Source organism: Pseudopodoces humilis, chromosome 8 (assembly GCF_049639895.1).
Source record: "Pseudopodoces humilis isolate 2021_Gansu_Grassland_sample_001 chromosome 8, ASM4963989v1, whole genome shotgun sequence".
In the NCBI taxonomy this organism is placed as follows: Eukaryota; Metazoa; Chordata; class Aves; order Passeriformes; family Paridae; genus Pseudopodoces; species Pseudopodoces humilis.
Genome location: NC_142207.1, coordinates 14,003,517 through 14,025,139, shown reverse-complemented (window position 1 = coordinate 14,025,139; position 21,623 = coordinate 14,003,517). Strand labels below are relative to the sequence as shown.

The 21,623-nt window shown below is 40.5% G+C and overlaps 1 protein-coding gene across 1 annotated transcript; it reads left to right on the top strand.

Annotated features, from left to right (window-relative positions):
- The first annotated feature begins 973 nt into the window (after positions 1–973).
- Positions 974–20,170, top strand: ERCC3 (ERCC excision repair 3, TFIIH core complex helicase subunit). The gene is made up of 15 exons (XM_005519681.3): positions 974–1,079; positions 1,165–1,370; positions 2,382–2,618; positions 3,244–3,293; positions 4,192–4,327; positions 4,507–4,671; positions 5,649–5,853; positions 6,647–6,961; positions 8,112–8,296; positions 10,958–11,160; positions 14,515–14,611; positions 14,800–14,917; positions 16,085–16,203; positions 19,380–19,532; positions 19,889–20,170. The coding sequence occupies exons 1-15, from the start codon at positions 1,061–1,063 to the stop codon at positions 20,021–20,023; spliced, it is 2,343 nt and encodes a 780-aa protein (XP_005519738.1). The 5' UTR covers positions 974–1,060; the 3' UTR covers positions 20,024–20,170.
- Positions 20,171–21,623: the final 1,453 nt, after the last annotated feature.

Here is a 21,623-nt window from a genome sequence, read left to right as displayed (position 1 = left end):
ATTAAATTCTCTATTTAATCTATCAGTTTCTCACTGTAAATGTTTTTACTCTCAGTTGAATGCTGGGCACAGTTTGTAATGTATGTACACAAAGGTGTTTTTTTCTATCAACGTTGACTTTTTTGCACATTTTTGGAAATATTTAATTTGTACACTGATTTAATACTCTGACCAATTGTCGATGGATGTATGAGAATCACGTGTGTGTGCAATGTACTACTGTCTGGGTGTATGGGGTTTTTTATTACTTTTGAGATGTTGCTACCAGTAACTGCACTGCTGTTGCTGCTTTACATGGAATATCTTGTGTATAAAAAAAAGATAAAAACAATTTAAAAATCAGCTTATGGTTATTGTGGTTGAGGAACTCAGGAGTTGAGCATTGCTTGCTAGTTCCGTTAACAACCTTCCAAACTTAAAAACAACCAACCAACCCCGCCTTGTAATTCTGTGTATGCATTGAATGTGTGTGTGTATATATTCCAGTAATCTTATTCCACAATTTCATTTCTACATTTTTATGAACTTGTTTTTTAAGGGTACTATGTTTAGTTAGAATAATTAAATATATAAAAGCTTTGAGAGATGATTTACTAGATAAATATATTTTCAGCTGGCTGATGTTCAAAATATTTTTTTAATTTTTGTTTTTAACCATTCGAAATGTATTTGTATTTCCAAAATCAGACACGAATTGTACTTAGAAATATATTAAAACACTCTGTAGGGACAACAGTGTGATTTCTCTTTTAAGAATTCTGTACTCCAGAACACTGTGCAATGTCATGTATCTCAGTTCCGAGTCGGCTTTTTTATTAATTACGGTGCGTTTTCCGGAAGTTAAATTTCTTTTATTAATTTTTTAAATTGTTTTTCCTTATTTTCTGCTGGTCCGGGCGTGGCCCGGGGTGTGGCTGCCTCCCGTATCGGAGGCCCCGCCCCGTGCCCTCCCGCGCGTCTGCCCGCGGCGGGGCGGCCCCGGGAACAGAGAGCCGACCGTGCCTTCTCTCTCGCGGCGGAAGTGACGCGCGGGCGGGCGCAGCGCGCGGCGGCGGCGGCCATGGGCAGGAAGGAGCGGGGTGAGCGGGGCCGGGGCGCGGCGCGGGCCGGGCCGGGGAGGGGGGGCCCTAGCGGGGCTCCTCACAGCTCCCGCTCTGCTCCCAGATAAGAAGAAGTCCAAGAAGCGCCATTACGATGACGACGAAGACGATGAGGACGAAGGTGCCGGGAAGGAGCCGCAGGAGGCGGTGCCGTCGGCGGCGGGGAAGCAGGTGGAGGAGAGCGGCACCAAGGTGGACGAGTACGGCGCCAAGGACTACCGGCTGCAGATGCCCCTGAAGGCCGACCACAGCTCGCGGCCCCTCTGGGTGGTGCGTGCGCGGGGGGCGGCGGGGCCGCTGTCACCGTGTGCCCGAGGCGGGGACGCGCGGGGGCCGGGGTCGCTGCGGGACCCGGACAGGGCCGGGGAGGGGAGGGGGTGTTCCCCTGGCACTGCTGCGCGGTCAGGCCGGGAGCCCGGGGCGGGCCGAAGCGTGCGGGTGGAGAGAGCCTCGGGCGCGCCTGGGAGCGGGGTTTGATGCGGTTCGGGGTGGGCCCGTCCCCTGCAGCGCCGTGATCTGGGACAGCCGGGACGGGAGCCCCGGCAATGCCCAGGGAATTGCTCCAGCCCCGGCAGCCTCCAGGCGTGGTCCCCGGTGTCGCGGCTGCGCTGCGGACCAGGCAGGGCACAGCAGCTCTTCAGCCAGGCGTCTCGGGGAGGGCTGTAGAGGAGCGCGTTGGCTGAGACACGAGAGGGATTTGTCACTGCAGTGACACAGCAGCAGGGTTTTTACATTGGAATGAAAAAGCTTCAAGACAGGCTGGCCTCATCTTCTGTAACTGGTGCCATTTGTTTTTTCTGCCCTTTGAAAGGGACATTAGTGAGCTTGCCCAAGGTCTGGCCAGTGGTGCAGCATCTAGGGAAGAGGTGGTTTCCCAGCCAGCTTCTGCAGGGTGCCTGTCACCGAGTGCTGTGACACCGAAGTGCTGTCTTTCTTTCATTCATTCATTAATTCATTCGTTTATTCATTTATTAGTTTTGCGTAAAACGAGCGAGAAGTTTTGTTGTTCCAGGGGAATGGGACTGGAAGCTCACCTCTATTCAACCAATTTCTGTAGCATTAAAAAAGAAGGAATACTCCAGCATGTCAGTCTGAAAAAATTTTTATCAATCTGGGTGTGGTTTATTCATAATGCCATGGAAGGAACATGGACAAGTCAATGCCTGGACCATTTTCATAAGACAAAAGTTATATGTGTATTCTTTTTCTATAACTTCATTATGAGATTCAGTTCAACTAATAACACTGTTGTGCCTTCAGCATTTGTTTTTATTTCTGTAGGCTCCTGATGGCCATATATTTTTGGAAGCATTTTCTCCAGTTTACAAATATGCCCAGGACTTTCTGGTTGCCATTGCTGAGCCTGTGTGCAGACCCACCCATATTCACGAGTACAAGCTGACTGCTTACTCCCTATATGCTGCTGTGAGTGTGGGCTTACAGACAAGTGACATCACTGAGTATTTGCAGAAACTCAGCAAGACTGGTGTCCCAGATGGAATAATTCAGTTTATCAAGGTAAGGCTATTTTGCTGGCATTGAGAATACATCTGTTTCTACTAAGGAATTCCTTTCCTGCTGCCTCTGCCTAATTGATTTATTTTTTAATCAGTCATCACTTTTACCTGTCTTATTCTTCTGTCATTGTTTCAAGAGAACATTATTTTTTTTTCTGTCTTTTTGCGTATGATATTGCTGCACACATACTATTTTCATTTTATATCCTTTATATTTATAAAAGCACATTTAAGTGGCTGTGTAGATCATTTCAGCTAGTATGACTTATACATGGGGAGAGTTTCCTCAGATGTGCTCTGAAGGGAAAATGAGACTGTGGGAAGCAGTCTGTAATAGTGAGGCACTGTAAGACACCCTGTCTTATCCTGCAAGTGTGTTCTCACAGTCTTGCAAACAGTTTGAAATTAGATACAAAAACTGAGTATCTGTGCCTGATCTCCTGCATGAGATGATGTGAGCATCTTCTGAAAATACATTTTCAAGTTTGTCCCATGAGCATAATAGCAGTGCAAGTAAATATTTTGTGGTAAGGTGCTTCCCCACAAAGAGCTAAAGCCATTGCAGTGTTTGGTCCTAAACCTAGAATCTCTCTTTTGCATGTTACTAATGACTGCTCTCTTTGTAGCTGTGCACCGTCAGCTATGGGAAGGTGAAGTTGGTTCTGAAACATAACAGGTAAGTGGCTTCTTCCTTAGCTCTTGTGGCAGGAAGCCCTCCAAATACACACTTGTGCGTGAGTGAGTGCTCTCAGGAGCTCTGGAGTCTCACAGCTGCCAGCTGAGTGTAACAGTTCTCAGGTATCACTTTTACAGCTTTTGGAAGTATTTAATACGTCAGCTGATGAATTGTGTTTGGTTATCATGAGCTAGTGCTGGTTGTCGTCACATTTTTAAAAGTAGGTTGCAGATTTTATATTGTAGATTGTTTCTTTATTGTTTGGACTTGCAATATGTCTTTGAGGTTTTCAAATCATTTGGGAAAGATAAGCAAATCCAATAGCAAGAGGTGGGTGCTTGTGTTTGTGTTGAATCTGATTTGTTTTAAAGCAAGAGGATAATGCTGGAAGGGGCCTGGAGAGGTCAGCACATATTTTAACTGTGATCTCCAACCAGCATCATCATTGAGGAATCTCCAGGATGCATTAGTTTTAGATTTTTAGGTGGTTTTTGTTTTGGAAGTTTGGAGGTTTGTCTTTTGGGCTTTTCTGGTGCTGTGGACACCATATGTGATGTTCTCACAAACTCACCTCAGTTCAGTCTCAAAACAATTTACTTCACTTGCGTGTCACAAATAAGACATACATGTCAGAGGTCTGTGTGGGTATTTCTGCTGGAGTTTGCTGCTCAGGTTAGAGAACATCTGAGAAAGATGGAGGGATGACTGCACAGTACATGATGCTTTTGGTGTGAGGCATCTTTTAAAAGTTTTGGTTGCCTTGTCTTTATTTTCAAATTAGTACCCCAAGATTGGATGCTTGAGAGTGCACCTGGGACAGCTATGCATTTAATCCTCTATGCTACTCTTCCTGTGAATTACTCAGTTAATGAGGTCATAAAAATGTCTTTAATTTTAGGTATTTTGTGGAAAGTACCCACCCTGATGTCATTCAGCAGCTTCTGCAAGATCATGTAATTAAAGAATGTCGTCTGAGAAATGCTGAAGGTGAAGAGACAGAGCTCATTACAGAGACATTCACAAGTAAATCAGCGGTATGTCCAGCCATATTCTAAAATTACTGCAGTGATTGGAGTTGCTATTGTTTGTTTGTTGTATCAGCTTCATTCTGCCAGCAACAAACTCTGTCTCTTTAATGAGCCCAAATCTGGGGGGAAGAGAGGAGCCATCTCTAATGAAACCTTTGGTGAAAATTCATGTTCCTCTATTTCAGATTTCCAAATCCAGTGAAGCTGGCCTTGGTCCATCAACTTCACAGGGAACAGATGCTCAGAATAAGCCAGACGTCCCAGCTGACTTATTTGAGTTTTATGAACAGATGGACAAAGATGAAGAGGAGGAGGAGGAAACACAGACAGTGTCTTTTGAAGTCAAGCAGGTATGAATACTGCACAGAAGCATGAGAACTTATTAGAAAGTACTGTAGCTCCTTGTTTGGTAGAAGAGATCATTGGAAGTCATTAACATTTCTTTGCTTTGACCTTGCAAAGTTTAGAATCTTAGAGGGTGGCAGTCTAGATGTTGTTCCTTCCCAGCCTGCAGAGCGCGGTGCTCACAGGCCAGAGGCTCCAGGGACTCGGGGAGGTTCCCATCACGTGTGGCTGAGTATTACTTACTGCAAGACTAGAATTCAGTGGAGGGCTGCTTTCAGAGAGCTTTTTTTCCCCTCCTGCTTTTGTTTTGTAATTGATGGTTGCAGAAGGAACTCTTTCTTGGTGGTTCCAATTTCATCACTTGAGAAGGGGAGCTGGAGGTTTGGAGCACAGTCCTTGCTTGACCTTCAGAGAGCCTCTGTAGACCTCGAGTTGTTTTTGGACTTGGTGATTCTAATGTTGCTTTAGTGGGGGCAAAAGGAATTTAGAGAAGGATAACTTAGTAGCTGTTTTGTGTATTTGAAAAAAGCCAGCTCAAACCAACAACCTCTTGGTGACTGATGCAGACCATTGTTGTCTTGGAATAACTTCCATACAGGGTATGGAGGTTTTCAGGGTAACAGTTGTGCAGCTTTGTGTAACATGGAGAACCTTTTGAGTCTGTTACTGAACTCTTCATTGCAGAACTTCAGGGTGTAGTTTAATCATTGCCAGGTAAGCAGCAATCTGAGCTGAATGTGTCGTGTTCTTCCACCTGCCTACAGAGCCCTCTCTAATATTAACTGTTGTTCAAAATGACAGTTTTAGGGGGCTGGGGCAATCACAGGTAAAGTTTCCAGAATAAACCTTAGCTCTTGTAGACTTCATAATCATCAAAAATAAATGTAACTTCACTTGGTGCTATGTAACCTAGTTGTTTTTAGGGAAAAAGAAATTAATTCTTGTGGAGACTTTATCAGCTGAAGTTTTGTTTCCTCTTCAGGAGATGATTGAAGAACTTCAGAAGCGTTGTATCCATTTGGAGTACCCCTTACTGGCAGAATATGATTTCAGAAATGATTCTGTGAATCCTGATATCAATATAGATTTGAAACCTACTGCAGTTCTGAGACCTTATCAAGAGAAAAGCCTAAGAAAGATGTTTGGGAATGGACGAGCCAGGTCTGGAGTTATTGTCTTGCCATGTGGTAAGTTTCTGTGTTGTACTTAGACAATTTGTTCTTTATTTGCCTGTAGTAAAGAGAATTCCAAAGATGACAGCTGCCTGGATTTCAGCAGGGACTGTTCTGGTCCCATTGTGCAGAGTTCTGGTGGTGAGGCTGTGCTGAGGGAGAGCTGGGTCACAGAGCTGTCAGTGTTGTGACAGGGGCAGGGGAGCAGCTGTGGCACCTTCACACTGCCAGTCATGCTTCCGCTGTGCCCTCTGCCACCTCTGCTCATCTTCCTGGGAAATGTAAAGCTGTTGGCATTGGAATTTGTTCCTTGATAGGGAGTAGGGAAACTGGGGGGAGCTGGGGATACAGAGGTGGCATAAAGGGGCGTCCAAGGAAGGAAAGAGCTTGTGTGCACAAGTGCTGGGCAGGGGACTTTGAGGAAGAAATGAGAAACATGCTGACTGAGACAGCCTACAGAAAACGGGAAAAAGAAGCAAACAGTAGACTGTGTGCCAGTACCAGTATTGGGGGAGGAGGCAGTGCATAGGACATGTCATGAGGGCCTGAGTGTGTGTAAAGGGTGCTGGGAGGAGTGTGAAGGATGGGAAGATTTAAGGACTTGCTCTTTGGGGGAATGTGATCACTGGCAGAGACAGAGGAATAAAGCACTCTTAGGGAAGCTTTCTGTAGCCACCTCTAAGCAAAGAAATTTGCCTTTGCATGAATTCATATCCTCTCATAGTTTTCCTTTGCTCTTTTGTTTTGTTTTCCTCCTACTCCTGTGGTGTCTGAGAGACTAATGAGTGTCACTCCTCCTGCCGTGTAGGTGCTGGCAAGTCTCTGGTGGGAGTGACAGCTGCATGCACTGTGCGCAAGCGGTGCCTGGTGCTCGGGAATTCCGCCGTGTCTGTGGAGCAGTGGAAGGCCCAGTTCAAGATGTGGTCCACCATCGATGACAGCCAGATCTGTCGCTTCACATCTGATGCCAAAGACAAGCCCATTGGCTGTTCTGTTGCCATCAGCACATACTCCATGTTGGGGCACACAACAAAAAGGTCTTGGGAAGCAGAAAGAGTAATGGAGTGGCTTAAAAGTCAAGAGTGGGGCCTTATGATACTGGATGAAGTCCATACCATCCCTGGTAAGCAAAAGGTGTGCAATGTGTTGCACATTGTTGATGGCCTTCTGCTCTTGTAGAAGTGGTGGTTTTTTGCTGTTCTTCTAACAATTAATTAGTGAGTAAATCCATGGCTCAGGGTTTTGAGACAAGCAAACTGCCTTGTTCTACCTTTTTTTTTTTTTCTTTTTTTCCTCATGATACTACATAGTTTAGCTGACCACTAGTTTTCTGAAACCCTTCAAATTAGACACTGTGTTTTCTGTAATAGCAGTGAAAAGTACAAGTTCCTCTGTGTAGGTTGATAAAGTGCTCTTAAAATACCTGAATTACATTTGCGTAATTTTGCTGTAGACATATTTGAACAGAAGAATAATTCATCTGCCTTATTCTCTTCGATGCAATAGCACTGCAGGCCAGCTTTTAATTTCCATGAGTAACCATAGTGATTAACACACAGAAATAACTGTTGTCTTTGAAATTACCATGTAATTGAGATCTGTACTACTGGAAAGCAATAATGTAATATTAAAGTGTCTGTGGAATAATCCTGGCTAAAAAAAACCACCCAAGATCCTGTTAGCTATTCTTCCTTATTCTTATTTGAATATATTTTGGTGTCTACTGAAGTAATGGATTTCAGAAGTAGACCTTGATGATTAATTGCCTTTTTATCAAAGTAGCATAGTGCTGGCACTGTTCTGTCACTTTTGTTCTTGCTTGGCTTCATAGCAATGAAGGTACAGCAGCTCCTGTGTGATCTCTGGCAGTACTAAAGATGAGTAATTCTACCATATCCTGAAAGTCCTGAATGTGGCAGTCAGCCAAGAGTCCTTGTGTCATAGTTCCTGCTAAGAAATAATATAGACCCAAACCAAGCCATGTAACCTCTGAATATATTAATTTTCTCCTGGGGAATGGGAAATAATAAAGATGCCAGAAGGTTTGCTGGGATTTTCAGAGTACACTTGACAATGCAAAGTAAAACTGCAATAACTGTGAAATTTTGCTGTAACACAGATTTATTAGGAGTGTGTGTGTAAAGGGGTACTATTTCCCAATGCTGTGCTTGCCTTATGTTCAGGAGTTGATGAAAATGTCTTTTAGAATTGCAGTATTTATCTTCTAAAACCATTCAGGAAAGTTAACAAAAAATTTGTCTTGGATTTCTTAGCAAAAATGTTCAGACGTGTGCTCACTATTGTACAAGCTCACTGTAAACTGGGGCTGACTGCTACCCTGGTCAGAGAAGATGATAAAATTGTTGACCTGAACTTCCTGATTGGACCAAAGCTCTATGAAGCCAACTGGATGGAGCTGCAGAACAGTGGCTACATTGCTAAAGTCCAGTGTGCTGAGGTGATGCTCTGCTTTTTGGTATTATTAGTGTTTATTTAGTATGCTTATAAAGTTGAGAAAAATACTTGCAGCTCTTATAACAAAGAAGGATAGTAGAAATTTTAAAAAACATAAGAAAACACCTGCATATTTCAAGCCTGAACAGAAGTGGGTGAAATTTGAAAATGTGGGAGTGGATCTCACCATTTTTTCCAGTATAAAGGTGTTACCTCTGGTCTTTCCAGCATATGGATGAGAGATTAATCTGGTATCAAAAGAAGTAAAAATCTTTTTTTTAATAGGCATATTAGAATGTTAAAGTAATCCTTCTGGAAAGCCTAGTTCAATGTATTGCCTCTGATAATTGACATGGAAGGTACTTGGGGAAGAGTATAACTTTCTCCAGGCTCTATGTTATTTATAAGGTTTCAGCATAACCATTAGAGGGCTGCTTTTTCATGGATTTATCTGGTCTCCTGTTGAATGGAAGTAAAATTTTAGCAGCTGCAATGTGTTATGGTAGACTTCTACAAAGGTTTGTTGTCTATTTGGTTTCTTGGTGTTTTTTTCTCCATTGTTTGTGGGGATTTTCAGTCTTTGTTTGCTGGTTTGGGGTTTGGTTTTTTTTTGTCTTTTTGTTCTTGTTATTGTTGTGGTGGTTTATTTTAAACCTGTCTTGCTAATTTCATGCAATTCTCCCTAGTTGTGGTACTGGAATAAAAGATGCAGATGCAGTCAGCTGTACTCCTTTTGAACGCTGTGCAAACTGGAGGTTTTATAAGGAAAAAAACCCACTGTTTTGAACTCATAGAATGCAAGTGAAAGGCACCTAGAAAATAATTGCTGAAGGGAGAGTAACCAGTCCTCAAATTCAAATTTGCATTTAGGCACTTCAGTTAGTTCTGCTGTGCAAGCAAAATTCTCAGTCCTTCAACTGTCCTTTAGTCATTGAAAAAGGAAGCATGGGCTACCTTTTGTTCTGAATGGGGAAATCCTGCAAGTTTCTATTCCTTAGGCCAATGTTTCGAACTAACATACGATGACTCTACCAAGAGCAGAGAATAAAGAAGCCCAGTGTTGAGTCCAATACGTGCACAAGTGCTTTGCATATTTGTTTGGATTTCCCTGAGGAGTAGGATCATTAATCAATTTGATTTATTGCCCTCAGCCAGGAAAGGTGTCTGACTCACTCTGTAGGTGCAGTTCTTCCCAGGTGGCTGGAGAGGGCAGTGCTGATGTCTCATAGGGCAGATCATGGTTGTTGTAGGTGTTGCTCTTTCACTGCTCTAAAAGAAAATGAGCAGCACAGTCTAAAAAGTTATGCGAAGTTTAAAAAAAGACAACAAGCCTGTTCTCTACCTGTTCTTTCAGAGTTTTGTAATTTACAAATAATTCCTTTTCCGAGCAGCCATACTAAGTTTTTGGAGTGCCTGTTTGCAAAATGTTAAAATGAGAATATCATTGGAGTAAGAAGTAGATCTTACTCATTTCCTAATCCTGCAGATACAAAATACATGTGTTTGCTGTGTAGTCAGAGGCATTGAGCAATAGATGAAATCTTTTACTGCAGTCAAATATTCAGTATTTGTATGTCATTGTCACTTTGATGTAATTGTCTTCTGGTTCAAGAGTTTTAAGTCTTTCATGTGGACAATACACAATAACAACAGAGCCTATTCAGTGCATGAGTTTATTTTTAATGTAGCCAAAGGATAATAAAAGCATCATCTGGCATTTAACTCACTGGAAAAAATATTTTGAAACAAAAAATTAGGTCTTATCAGTACAGAACTATTCATGTTGCTTAAATAAATGCCTGTAAATTGTCATTAACTTCTTTAGCTGAATAGTGGTTACGAAAAAGGTGGTAGTTTGTTAATTTCCATTGTGCAATGGATATGAGGGAATAACCCATGTATAGCAGAGTGAATGTTTCCTAAATTATATGCCATATGGATAGTGTCAGATGTTATCAATACTATCAAGTCACTTCATTGGCTTAAACTTCATAATTTCTTCTTTTTTCATGCTACAGTAGAAAAAATAAGCCTAGACTTACTGAAGTACTATGGTTGTTATTTACTTAATAGAAGAATTGCTTAGGTATCCTGGGGTGATGTTATTGTCTGTTGCAAACTTCCAATCAATCCTAGTGTTTTGGAAGTTCTAGACTCAATAGCTATTAAAATAAAGGTCACTCCTTTGTGGATATATGAAGAAAGATGGATCACACAAGAAAGACACACAAAATATGTCTCAGCTTTCAGAATATGGATGAAAATTAGTCTTCATGGGAAAAGCTTTGACTGCTGTGAAAGGGAGACTACAGAGACAAGTTCATTCCCTTAATTACTGCTTTGTAAGAAGTAGTAGCATTCAGTAAATTTTTAAAGAGTGAATATAAAATAACTATCTTTCAGTCTTGTTCCAGTCCCACTGCCTATTTCTGTCACAGATCTCAATGCCAAAGCATTTTGGAAAAACAGATTATAGTGGTGCAGGAGATTTCACTGACTGGTAGCTTTCATTTTGGTACAGAGATGACTGTGCTAAAATCTGTGACCTGCAGTAGACAGAAAGTCCTAATGCATTACCGTCCCCCAATATTTTTTCAATTCCCACTGGAATTAAATCAGTAAATAACAGTGCTATTTTGCTTGTGCGTGTGTTTTCTGATTGTAGGTCTGGTGCCCAATGTCACCTGAATTTTACAGAGAATATGTAGCAATTAAAACCAAGAAAAGGATACTGCTCTACACCATGAACCCAAATAAATTCAGAGCCTGTCAGTTTCTGATTAAGTTTCATGAGCGACGGAATGATAAAATCATCGTCTTTGCTGACAATGTGTTTGCACTGAAGGAATATGCAGTCAGACTTGGGAAGTAAGTGTTCTCAATGAATGATGGCGCTGTTGTTTTCTTCCTTCCGTGACAATTTCCTTGCAACCTCACAGCTTTCAGTAATCTTTAATATTTTCTATAGTGCTGTAACTCCACTCCTCCTGTATAAAAAGCTTAGGAAGGTATTTTTGTTTCTGTTTCGCTTTTGTTTCAGAAAAGTTTACATCCAGGGTTTCTGTGAAAGATTTAGTATTTTTATTTTATTTTAATTAGTAAAAGCCACTGGAAAAATGAGAGGCTTTTAGAAATATCACTAGAACTGCTTCCTTAATGAATGGTAGTTTCCCCTGTCTCTCTGAGACAAAGGTTTTCAGATATGTAATCTCTGGATCTTTTAAGATGCTCTGAGACTCAGGGTCTTCCTCTTCAGGTTCCCAAGAGGTCTTACCCTTGTCTAAAAAAACTGAGACAAGCTTTTTTGGGATCTGTGCTGTACAAGTGTACCTAGAACTGCAGTAACTGTTTAATAAACTAAAGGACGTTTCTCCCTAGAGCTCCTTGGTTACCTTAAATGACTGTAACATGAGTGCAGTTACAGAAGGTTGTGCAAACAAGGTTTAATGAGGGGTCAGCATCAGTCTGTTGGTAGGATTTGGGGAGGGATGGTCAGGGAGAGTTGGTCAGGATCAGGCATGGAGAGATTATTGGGAAACATAACCATATAAGCTGGCCTCATACTTTGTTTGACAAGCACAAATAATGTGCAGCCTTGCTTGCTAGAAGCTGTGGGGCATTTTGATGGTGTATGATTGCGTGTCTAGGAATTTCAGCAGTACTCCTTAGCAAAACCACAAACAAGCCTTACACTTTCCAAAATTCATGATCAGTTCTGGCTGCAGTTTAAGGGACCATGTTGTGCTGGCATGCTGTGACATCAAATAGCAAGCAGTGCTAATGGTGCTGGATAAATTCCAACACCCGTGGTCTCTTTCATCATTTTTTTAATCTGTCTGGACAGAGATTAGCTGTAATGATGCCTCTGGAATGTCTCTAGCAGTGTTCAGTGCACCATAGACAAAGCCTTTAGCACTGGCAGTGCTGGGAGGGGGGAATGCTACGGAGCACAGCAGATGTAAGTGGGGTATGTGCTGTGGAAGCGTGGCAGGAAAACTACAATAGTAGGTGGCCCCTTTTTATATTCTGGAATGAATTCTGTGTTTCTCACGTCATTTATGGAGCTCCAGGTTGTCAGTCCTAGAAGGAAAGGAGGCTTGCAGTGCTGGATGAAGGTGAGGGAGCCTTTGTTTTAATCGGAGTTTTGTATCAGTTTGCTGTGAGCAGGCTAAACCAAAGGGAGCTGTTAGTTTGTACAGGGCAGGAATTCTGTGTGTGAAGGAGAGAGCAGCTCAGTGGGTGCAGCAGGAGTGCTGTGGCTGTGTGCCCAGCAGGAGCACAGCTCTCACTGCCCTTCTCATGGCCTGACAGAAGCATTTGGGCTGGGTGGGCTCCCACATGGCGGAAGAGGTGGCCACAGTCCGGCTGCCTCTGCTGGCTGCTCCCTTAACCCCCTTGCCCTTGGTAGTGGGGAAATATCAGGGAAAGACCATGCAAGACCATGCACATGATCGGAATTACTTTGAATGCAATTTTTGGGGCCAGAGAATCCAAATTTGCTTAGCCAGCTTTCCCTCTGTCATGAGTCTGTCATCCAGTATAGCATAGCTCATGTACTGACTGACTTTACTGGTGTTAGGAATATGTTTAAATCACTGTTTCTGAAAGACCATGCCTCTTTGGTTATGTCAGTTAATGGGAGAGGAATCTATCTCTGTAAATCCCTCAAATGTCTTTTTGCAGTGAGGAAAATGAATCATTAAAAAAGAACCCAGTTAGCACTTAATGTTCTAGATACAGCAAAGTATTCAGGAATGCCAATGAATCGCTGTCAGGTAGGATCTGGGCAAGTTAAATTGAGGGATTGATAGCCAGGGCTTCAGGATTATTCTGTTTTTAATACAAAATGTGTTTGAATGCTTTCTTGGTGTTCTTTAGAAAAGGAAGGCTCAAAAATGCTTTAGTTTCAGTGTAAATCTGCCATTTAACTTCACAGTTTAAATACTAGATGACATTTAGAATAAGACTTTAAGATATTACTGAATGCCACCATTTGAATAATGAAGGTATTTTTTCAGAGTTGACTCATTTGCCACTTTCATTTTTTAGCTGTTTTTTTTCTGAAAGTCTGCTTAAACAGACTGTATAGAAGAATTAGATTAGAGAAGACTAGGATTGTTTGCTAAAAAAACCTAGGATAAAGTTTGTAATGAAGAAAGCAAGAGGAGCCAGTGCACAGGGATTAGTTGGTAAGAATAGAAAAACTCAGTCCTGTGCACTGCTGTGTTTATTTTCAGCTACCACTCATGTATGTGCAATACTAAGTAGAAAATTTCAGCTTGGTTCTTTGTGTTAGAAATAATTTGTGGAAATGTGAACAAAAGAGTAATTGGAAAACTTAACTCCATTTGTTTGGAGATGCTTGGTAACCAGCATTTGGAAAAGTAATGCAACAGATGACAAAGCAGCAGCAGTGCTGTCCTGCATGCAGCTCACTGTTTTTGCAGGGTCTTTGCTCTTTTTAGCTTTACGGTTTTTTTAACTCTGTTTAGGCAGAAATAAAACAGCCAGACACTGGAAATTTCGTAGCAGTCCAAATTACTCATGAAGTCTGTGAGTTGACTGAGAGTTTGTTTGAGCCTTTGGGATTGAGACATTAAAAGTTCCATGTAATTCATTGTCAAACATTAGACATCATACATGGAATGCCAGTGTGAGGTGCTCATGAAATGTTTGAGGCCTTTTTCTTATTTCAGTAGGCCCAGAAGGTATTAGAAGGGGCAAGAGGTTAGCTTTCAAAGCAAAAATAATTTTCCCAGAAAAACACCCAGCAGCCCGTTTGTGACACCCAGTATATCCTTGATAGAGAGCCTGTATTTTCAAGTGTTTAAATAGGAAGTGAAGGTTGCAGCTGTAAATGTGCTAACTCAGTACATTTGAGGAAAAAAATCTCTTTAACAGCTGCCTTCAGTCTTTCATGTGGGCTTAGCAAATATATTCAGTCTGTTGATATACAGCTTCATTGGTGCACATAATTGCAAAACATTTGTAACTGTCAGGATTTCTTTCTGGCTGACTGGGTTGCTGCAAAGGATTCGACAAACTGCTGGGCAGCTGCCATGAGGAGCCAAACAAGCTAAAAGTAAACTGAAATCTATACCAAAATCTGGTTTGTTTTCATATCTGCTCAAATATGTCTTGCCCTCCCTGCTATGGTACCTCATAAGAAATGCATGAGAAATGTTGAATTTATTTCATTTGTATATGTTGTGTTCTTTTCAGACCCTATATCTATGGTCCTACTGCACAAGGGGAAAGAATGCAAATTCTACAAAACTTCAAGCACAATCCAAAAATAAACACTATTTTCATCTCCAAGGTGAGGGAGTACATTCACTGTATCCTTATGCCTGTCTTTGGAGTGAATTTTAAGAGTCAGCTGCACAAGTGTGGTGTGATTTGACATCTTCGTGTCATAGCTCACAAAGAAGGCTGTCCATTTCATCTAATGTTGGCTAGGGAAATGTGGAAATAAGGGACTGCTGACATGCTGCTGCTCTGTTACAGGTGGGGGACACATCCTTCGATCTGCCGGAAGCCAATGTTCTCATTCAGATCTCATCCCATGGTGGGTCACGAAGGCAGGAGGCTCAAAGACTGGGACGAGTGCTGAGAGCCAAAAAAGGTAAAGGAGGTGGTGGTTGGGCTCTGGGCCTTGGATCACAGCACCCTAGAGCAGGAGAAACTAGATGTTCATGAGGTTTCTTTATACTGTCCTTGCATTATGTTTTAGTCAAAGAGAATATACCTATATACCTGTGAATGAAAATTAAGCATTTTCTGGGTCAGTAAACTTAGTGATGAGAAAATTTCTAAAGGACAAAAAAAGCTGAAAGAAATCTGACTTTCTGTTCTTTGGCGGTTCTCTTACTTTTTCATTCCTTGATGTTTTCTTCAACATGAAATTGTGAGGAAACATAATATTGTTCTAAGAAGCAAGCCTCTAGAAATCACATTTTTGATACTGTAGATTACTTGCTTTTAAAAATTGGACTTGTTTTTTGACTAGTGCGTTTTTGTAAAATATGGGCAAAGGAATTTTTTTTGTTTAGAACAATTACTATTAAAAGACTTTCTACTCAGACTTAAGCTCTGCACACTTATTTTATGTGCAGTTTGTGCTTGTTACAGGTAAGGCTTTGTTAGAAAATGCAAACAAAACCCATGTTAGTGAATTGACAAAGTCTTAGTGAAACCCTGGGTTTTAAAAGAGAACCCTATTACCAGAGTAACAGACTTTAAGGATGTAAAATGTAAAAAAGGACATAAATGTAAAAAAAAAATTTTTTTTACACAGCCTGGTATATGCTGGTCTTCAGATAGTGCTATGAATTCTTAGCTAAGTTTCTTTGTTTCACTTTTTTAATTCAAAACCACTGCAAACTCTAGTTCACATGGATAATATTTCCTTTGTCTTTTTCTATTGAACTTTTTTGACATTCACTGCTCTTGACTTTTCACTTCTTCTTGACATAATAGACTTAAATTTTAACTTTCACCTTGCCTAGCAGAAAAAAGCAGTAGATTCTTCTTAGAGCACCTGCGTGATTGTGTTAGTCTACATTTCCTTTTCTGTTTTCGTCTTGTCACCTATCCTGAAGTTATTAAGAACAAAGTAGGAGTTTCCATGCTGTGTCAATCAGTTTACGCAAGGCCTGGGTGCACCTAAACAATACAAATAGTTTTTGTGGGGACAAGTTACTTAAGTACCTGTTTTCAGTATTTATTCCTTGGTTGTTCTTTGTTGCAGTGTTCCAAATGAAACTGATCACTGAGTGCTTTTGTCTCCTAGGCATGGTTGCAGAGGAATACAATGCCTTTTTTTATTCCCTTGTATCCCAAGACACTCAGGAAATGGCATATTCAACAAAACGGCAACGGTTTCTTGTAGATCAAGGTTATAGCTTCAAGGTAACTCATCCCTTCTATTTATTATGCTTGAGGCCTAAGGATGTCGTTTTCATATTGTTTAATGTAAGCATTTGGTCTAGTACTTGAGAATTCTTGTTGTGGAATGCATTAATGAAGGTTTTTCTTGCAGGTGAGAACTGCTCCAGTGTTGTTTTACCATCTGTATTATTGTGAGGGCAGATACAAGTAGCTTCCTGTACAGCTTCTAGAAAGATAAGTGTTGTAACTTCAAACCAGGCACCCTGCAGAGTGCAGTGTATGTTCCTTTCTGGTTGTTTTATGTTTGTGCTCTTCAGTTGTCCATCTGTGCAGGCCTCCCATTATATCGCACTGGTGTTGCATAAAGCAGTGTTGGGTGTTGTCAGAGTGGGCAGCAGCAACTTAGACAACTTCCAAAACTGAGGAAGTGACAATTTCCAAAGAGCTCCAGTCTCAGACCAGTATTTCACTATGTCATCTTCTAAACATAACCAAAGCTCCTCTATATTATAGATTTCATGGTGTATCTCATTTATTTTTCTTTTAATGCATGGATTTCCCTGTATGCTCATCTGTTAGGCTGTAAAGGCAGCAGAGTATCATGATAGCTCTTGGGTTTAGGTAAATTATTCTTTCAAAAAGCTGGAGCTTACTGCTCTGATTAGACGCCTTCCCAACAAGAAGCAGTACTGGGGAGAATGAAAAATAAGGCTCCCACATCTGGCTGTGCAAGAGCTTGTCTGTATGAGGCGCCAGTACAGGACATCCCCCTGAACTGCTGGGCTGGAGCAAATCCCTGCTCTGTAAAGAGCAGCCCATTAAAGAGCTCTTTAGAAACAGAGGTGTCCTGGTCTTTATAGGTGAAAACTTCGTTTCCCTTTGTAGTGATCAACAAAGTTGTAGGCCAGTACTAAGCTGCAACTAATTACAGCAAATGCATCTGTGTGGCTATAGCCAGGAAGATTAGAGCAATCCCTTTACTTATATTTGAATGCCCTGGATTCTAGAAGTGAGAAAGAGGTTAAAATAGAGGGCTCTCATTTTGCAAAGAAGGAGCTCATAGTCCTTGGAGCTTTGGTGTAATGTGGGACAAAAGCAGTGCAAGTGGCCAGCTTAGTATCTGGAGCAACATTTTTGCTGACCAGTACTGGAATGTTCTTTATTTGCAGATTAGAAACAAAACATTAGAATATCTATTTTCTTCTGTTTGCCAAACTTAGTCATAGCTGGCATCAAAGAATAATAGGGCTGAAAGAAACTTACAAAAAAACATCTATTGTGTTTCTTCATTCCAAGCAAGGATGAACTATGTGTATGCCATTCTCAGTAGATGTCTGCCTTCTTAGTATTACAAATATGGAGACTCTACCTCTTCTTTAGGTAATTATTTCAATGCTAATGTCCTTCAGAATTTGTGTTCCTCAATAACTAAAAATTCATTACTAGTTTAAAATGGTAACAGTTTTCACTTTTTGTTTAGGATTTTCTTCTTGTCATCTCTCAATAGCTTCATTCTCTGCCTTTCATCAGAGAGAACTAGAGTAATATGTTTTTGCTAAATCCATGTATCTTGTCTTTGCTCCTTAAATATCAGCCTTATTACAATTTACTGCTTGGAGTGTACTGCAAGCTGTTTTTTTCTGGTTAGCTAACTGGTTGCCTTTGCTATTGTATTGTGTTTTTATTTAGAGACCAAATATACTAAATTTTAAACCAGTAGCAGAAGAACTCTGTATGTTAAAGAATTTGGGGTAACTTTTAAACAGAGCATCAGTTGGACAGCTTAAAAGATGATGTAGTGGGAATTCTTTCCATTCTATGAATCATGCTAGCACTGTTTTGCAACCAGAGCTGGAAACAGGCAAATGCAATTTAAAATGGATTTTTGTGACTCCTTTTTCTTTATTTTTGGGATGACCATAGCACATAGCCTCCTAAAGAAACAAGGAGTACCGTAGTGTTCCTTTAGCCATGTAGAACTGATTCTTTCCATGAATGGATTCTTCAGGCTTGGATATTTTCTCAGGAAAGCATCCTTTTTCAAACTAGAAATTCCCACAAACAGCCCACAGCACTGATGATTTGTTCCAGTGTTTCCCTACCCCATTTTTAAAAAATGGTACTTGGCAGCTAATATGGATTTCTTTTACCTTAAGCTTTATTTACAGTGTCTTTGTGATCTGTTCTAACCCAGAGGTTAGAACCTGTGAGTTAATTAGTTTCTAATTGTATTAACTCAAGAGGTAAGCAGAAAAGATGAGGAGGGAAAACACTGAATAATCAGTGGCTGAATTAGAATGTCTTTCTCAAAACCTTGTCAAGTTGGGAACAGTGGGAAAACTGATTGTTACCTATAAACATACGCTTACAAAAAGCATTTAACTACAGTGAAAATTCTTGTAAAATTTTCAAAATACCTCTGGTTAAAGTAAGCTGCCTGTTGCCAAGTTTTATAACAGAAGCTTGAGATCTTTTCAGTTCTTCAGAAGAGGAGGTTTGTCAGCTGATGGAGCCCATGGCACTGCATTGCCAGTAGGTCACATGTGCCCTGTACCCACAGTTACCAGATGAGGTACTGAGAATTCCAAGGAGAACAAATCTAAGTGTTTAAGTACTCAAAGGCTGGAAGAGTCCTTTTGCTCTGTGGCTGATGCTCTGTTGCAGGTTGCTGCACTGTTTCACAACAGCTGTACATCTCAATTTTTAAGGTTTTTCCCCATTGTCCTGAATGTTTCTTGCTAAAATTCTAAGTCTTTGCAGAGCTAGTGGATTATTGTTGTTAAATATAAAATACTGGTTCTTAAACTAGACAAATCTAGAGCCTACAGCATGACACTAACCTTGCACTAAGTTGAATACCTATATGAGTTATATGTGCTTGGTCAGGTTCTTGGTCAGTGTTTAGCTGACATGCTCTGCTCAGAGCTTTTCTTCTTTTCCTTTTTTTTTTCCCCCAAAGATTTGTCTTTTGCATTTCCAGATAGAATATAACAAGAGACATGTGTATATGTATATGTACATCACTTACCAAGATTTTATATGTATCTGTGCTATCTATAGTGTGAGGTTTTTCCAGCCATTAATAAAAGTTGAAAGCAGTTCCAACAGGATATGGAATCAGACATACTTCTCTTGGTTTTAAACAGCTAACAGTGAGGAGGAAGAGCCCTCACCTTGTAGTGTGCTCTGTTTCTTAGGTAATCACAAAGCTGGCAGGCATGGAAGAAGAAGAACTTTCATTTTCAACCAAAGAAGAGCAACAGCAGCTTCTCCAGAAAGTCCTGCAAGCATCTGACCTGGATGCTGAGGAGGAAGTAGTTGCTGGAGAATATGGTTCAAAGTCAGCTCAGGTAATGAAGAATTCTTTGAAAAGGATGACCACAGGTGGGACAGAACTGGGCCATTTTATTTCCATCCAGTTTTAAATGTAATGTTCTCATTGTTGGCCTGGTATCTTTGTGAAACATTAAAGAACAGATTCATTTTTTAATCTGTATTAGCCTTTAGCTATTGGAATAATTAACTTGTTGGGCACTCAGAAGAAATTAGACATTAGACATCTGTTACCTTCTCCATCATATTTGGAGGAGAAGGTAACAGATCTGTTGTTACAGATTTTTAAGTAAATCTTTTAAGTCACATGCAATGAAAATATTTTTAAACTTCTGATCACACACTAAGCACATGCCTGTGCTTGTACTTGCAGGTGTCCCGTCGTACAGGCACCATGAGCTCCATGTCCGGAGCAGATGACACGGTTTACATGGAATACCACTCCTCACGGAGCAAGGCTTCTACTAACAAACACATCCACCCCCTGTTCAAACGCTTCCGGAAGTGACATCCTTTACATGGGCGTCCTGTTGAAACTGTGGGTGCATGTACTTGTTCCTGGAACTGAAAAGATGGAGTTGAAATTTATGACAGGTCCTTTAAAAGGCTCTTTTATATGCATCTGTATAGCCACATATTTACTTACCAATGTGTGTGCTCTCATAGGTGAATGGAAAAGCAAGGAAGGAACTAAATCTTACCATGAAAATATTTTTAGGAACTTTAAGATACAAATATGTCACAGCACATACTTTTTTTATGTGTGGCACTGTACTCCTTGTCTTATGCCCTCATTTCCTCATGACCAGAGGGCAGAAGGATACGGGCCACTTCATTTAAGAGAAATACTTGTCTGGTTTTCAGGGTAATTAATAGATTTTATTTTTATCAGCTGAAGATCCTTTTTCAGAAGAGTCCTGAAAAGGTTTTGTAAATGAAGTTTGTACTGGTGTTTGAAATATTATTTATCTGATTCTCGTGTCTGCTCAACAACATACTGTTTTTCAAAATGCTTAAATAAAATCATTCAGTAAGCTGAACAAATCCTGAGAGGAGCACTTTACATTATATTTTTAAACTGAGAGCTAACTTATACTTGTGAGTTTACCTGTATTAAAATTCTAACAAATTGGTCAGAAATACTTCAGAAATACTTCAGAGTTTAAGACAAGAAGAAAGAGGGACTCTATCTCCAAAGAAAACTCAAGGAAAGTATTAGTAGTAAATGCAAATGAATTCTGTGCTCATTTTCCTAATTTTTCTTGCTACTGTTGAGAAGTTGCTCAAATAAAAACTGTTTCTCTTGTTATTTATATTCTATTTATTAACCATGCAATAAAAACCTTTGTAGCTGCTAAACAGTGCACTGTCACCACAGAAGTTATTACTGATACAAAAAGCATTTTGATTTCTGGCAAGGTGAGCTGGAAGAATGTGTGAAAGAAATATTCCTGAGTTTTGGTTGTTTTTTTTTTTTATGAAGATTGCATTATAATTCTAGAAAATTATAGGAGAAATGTTGGTGGTTTGTGGCAGAAGAGTGCTTTTTATGTAACATCTGCTTAATAATGTAACATGCTACTTGGTGTTGTATTAAGAGGTGTTATACCACTGGTTGGTTGTAGGGCTTTAGGAACAACCTCTGTTGGTTGAAAATAGGGTGGTATAAAGGTTTACCATACTGGCAGGAGCATGCATAGTACAGCTATTCCGGTTTTACAACAAATGAGCTTCAGAAGAATACTGAATTCTGTTTCTTATTAGCATGAATTCACAAATTGAGAATGTAGAAATATTGTAAGCGTTTAATAATTGAGAACAGATGGTGCTTGGTTTTGGTCTCAGGTAATATTTGAAAAGGGAACTGATCTGCTTCAGTTTAAACTTTGTTTAGGCTCTGAGCCCTACTCTGTAACACTTGATTCTTTCTCTTATGCTGAGTCTTCTGCCTCACAACCTGAAACCAGCCATAGTAGTGCTTGAGTGGCTTATACAGAAGAGATAATTGTTTAGTATTCTGGTGCTGATCTCCTCTTCAGAGTATAAAGAGTATAAAGCAGTCTTTACTTCTGATAGTATTTTGGACCAGCTCTAATGGCAACAGCTGC

Excerpts from the sequence above, each read along its gene's own strand:
- ERCC3 (XM_005519681.3), top strand. Across the intron at positions 5,854-6,646 it reads AGTTATTGTCTTGCCATGTG|GTGCTGGCAAGTCTCTGGTG; the intron begins GTAAGTTTCTGT and ends CCTGCCGTGTAG. Across the intron at positions 8,297-10,957 it reads CTAAAGTCCAGTGTGCTGAG|GTCTGGTGCCCAATGTCACC; the intron begins GTGATGCTCTGC and ends TTCTGATTGTAG.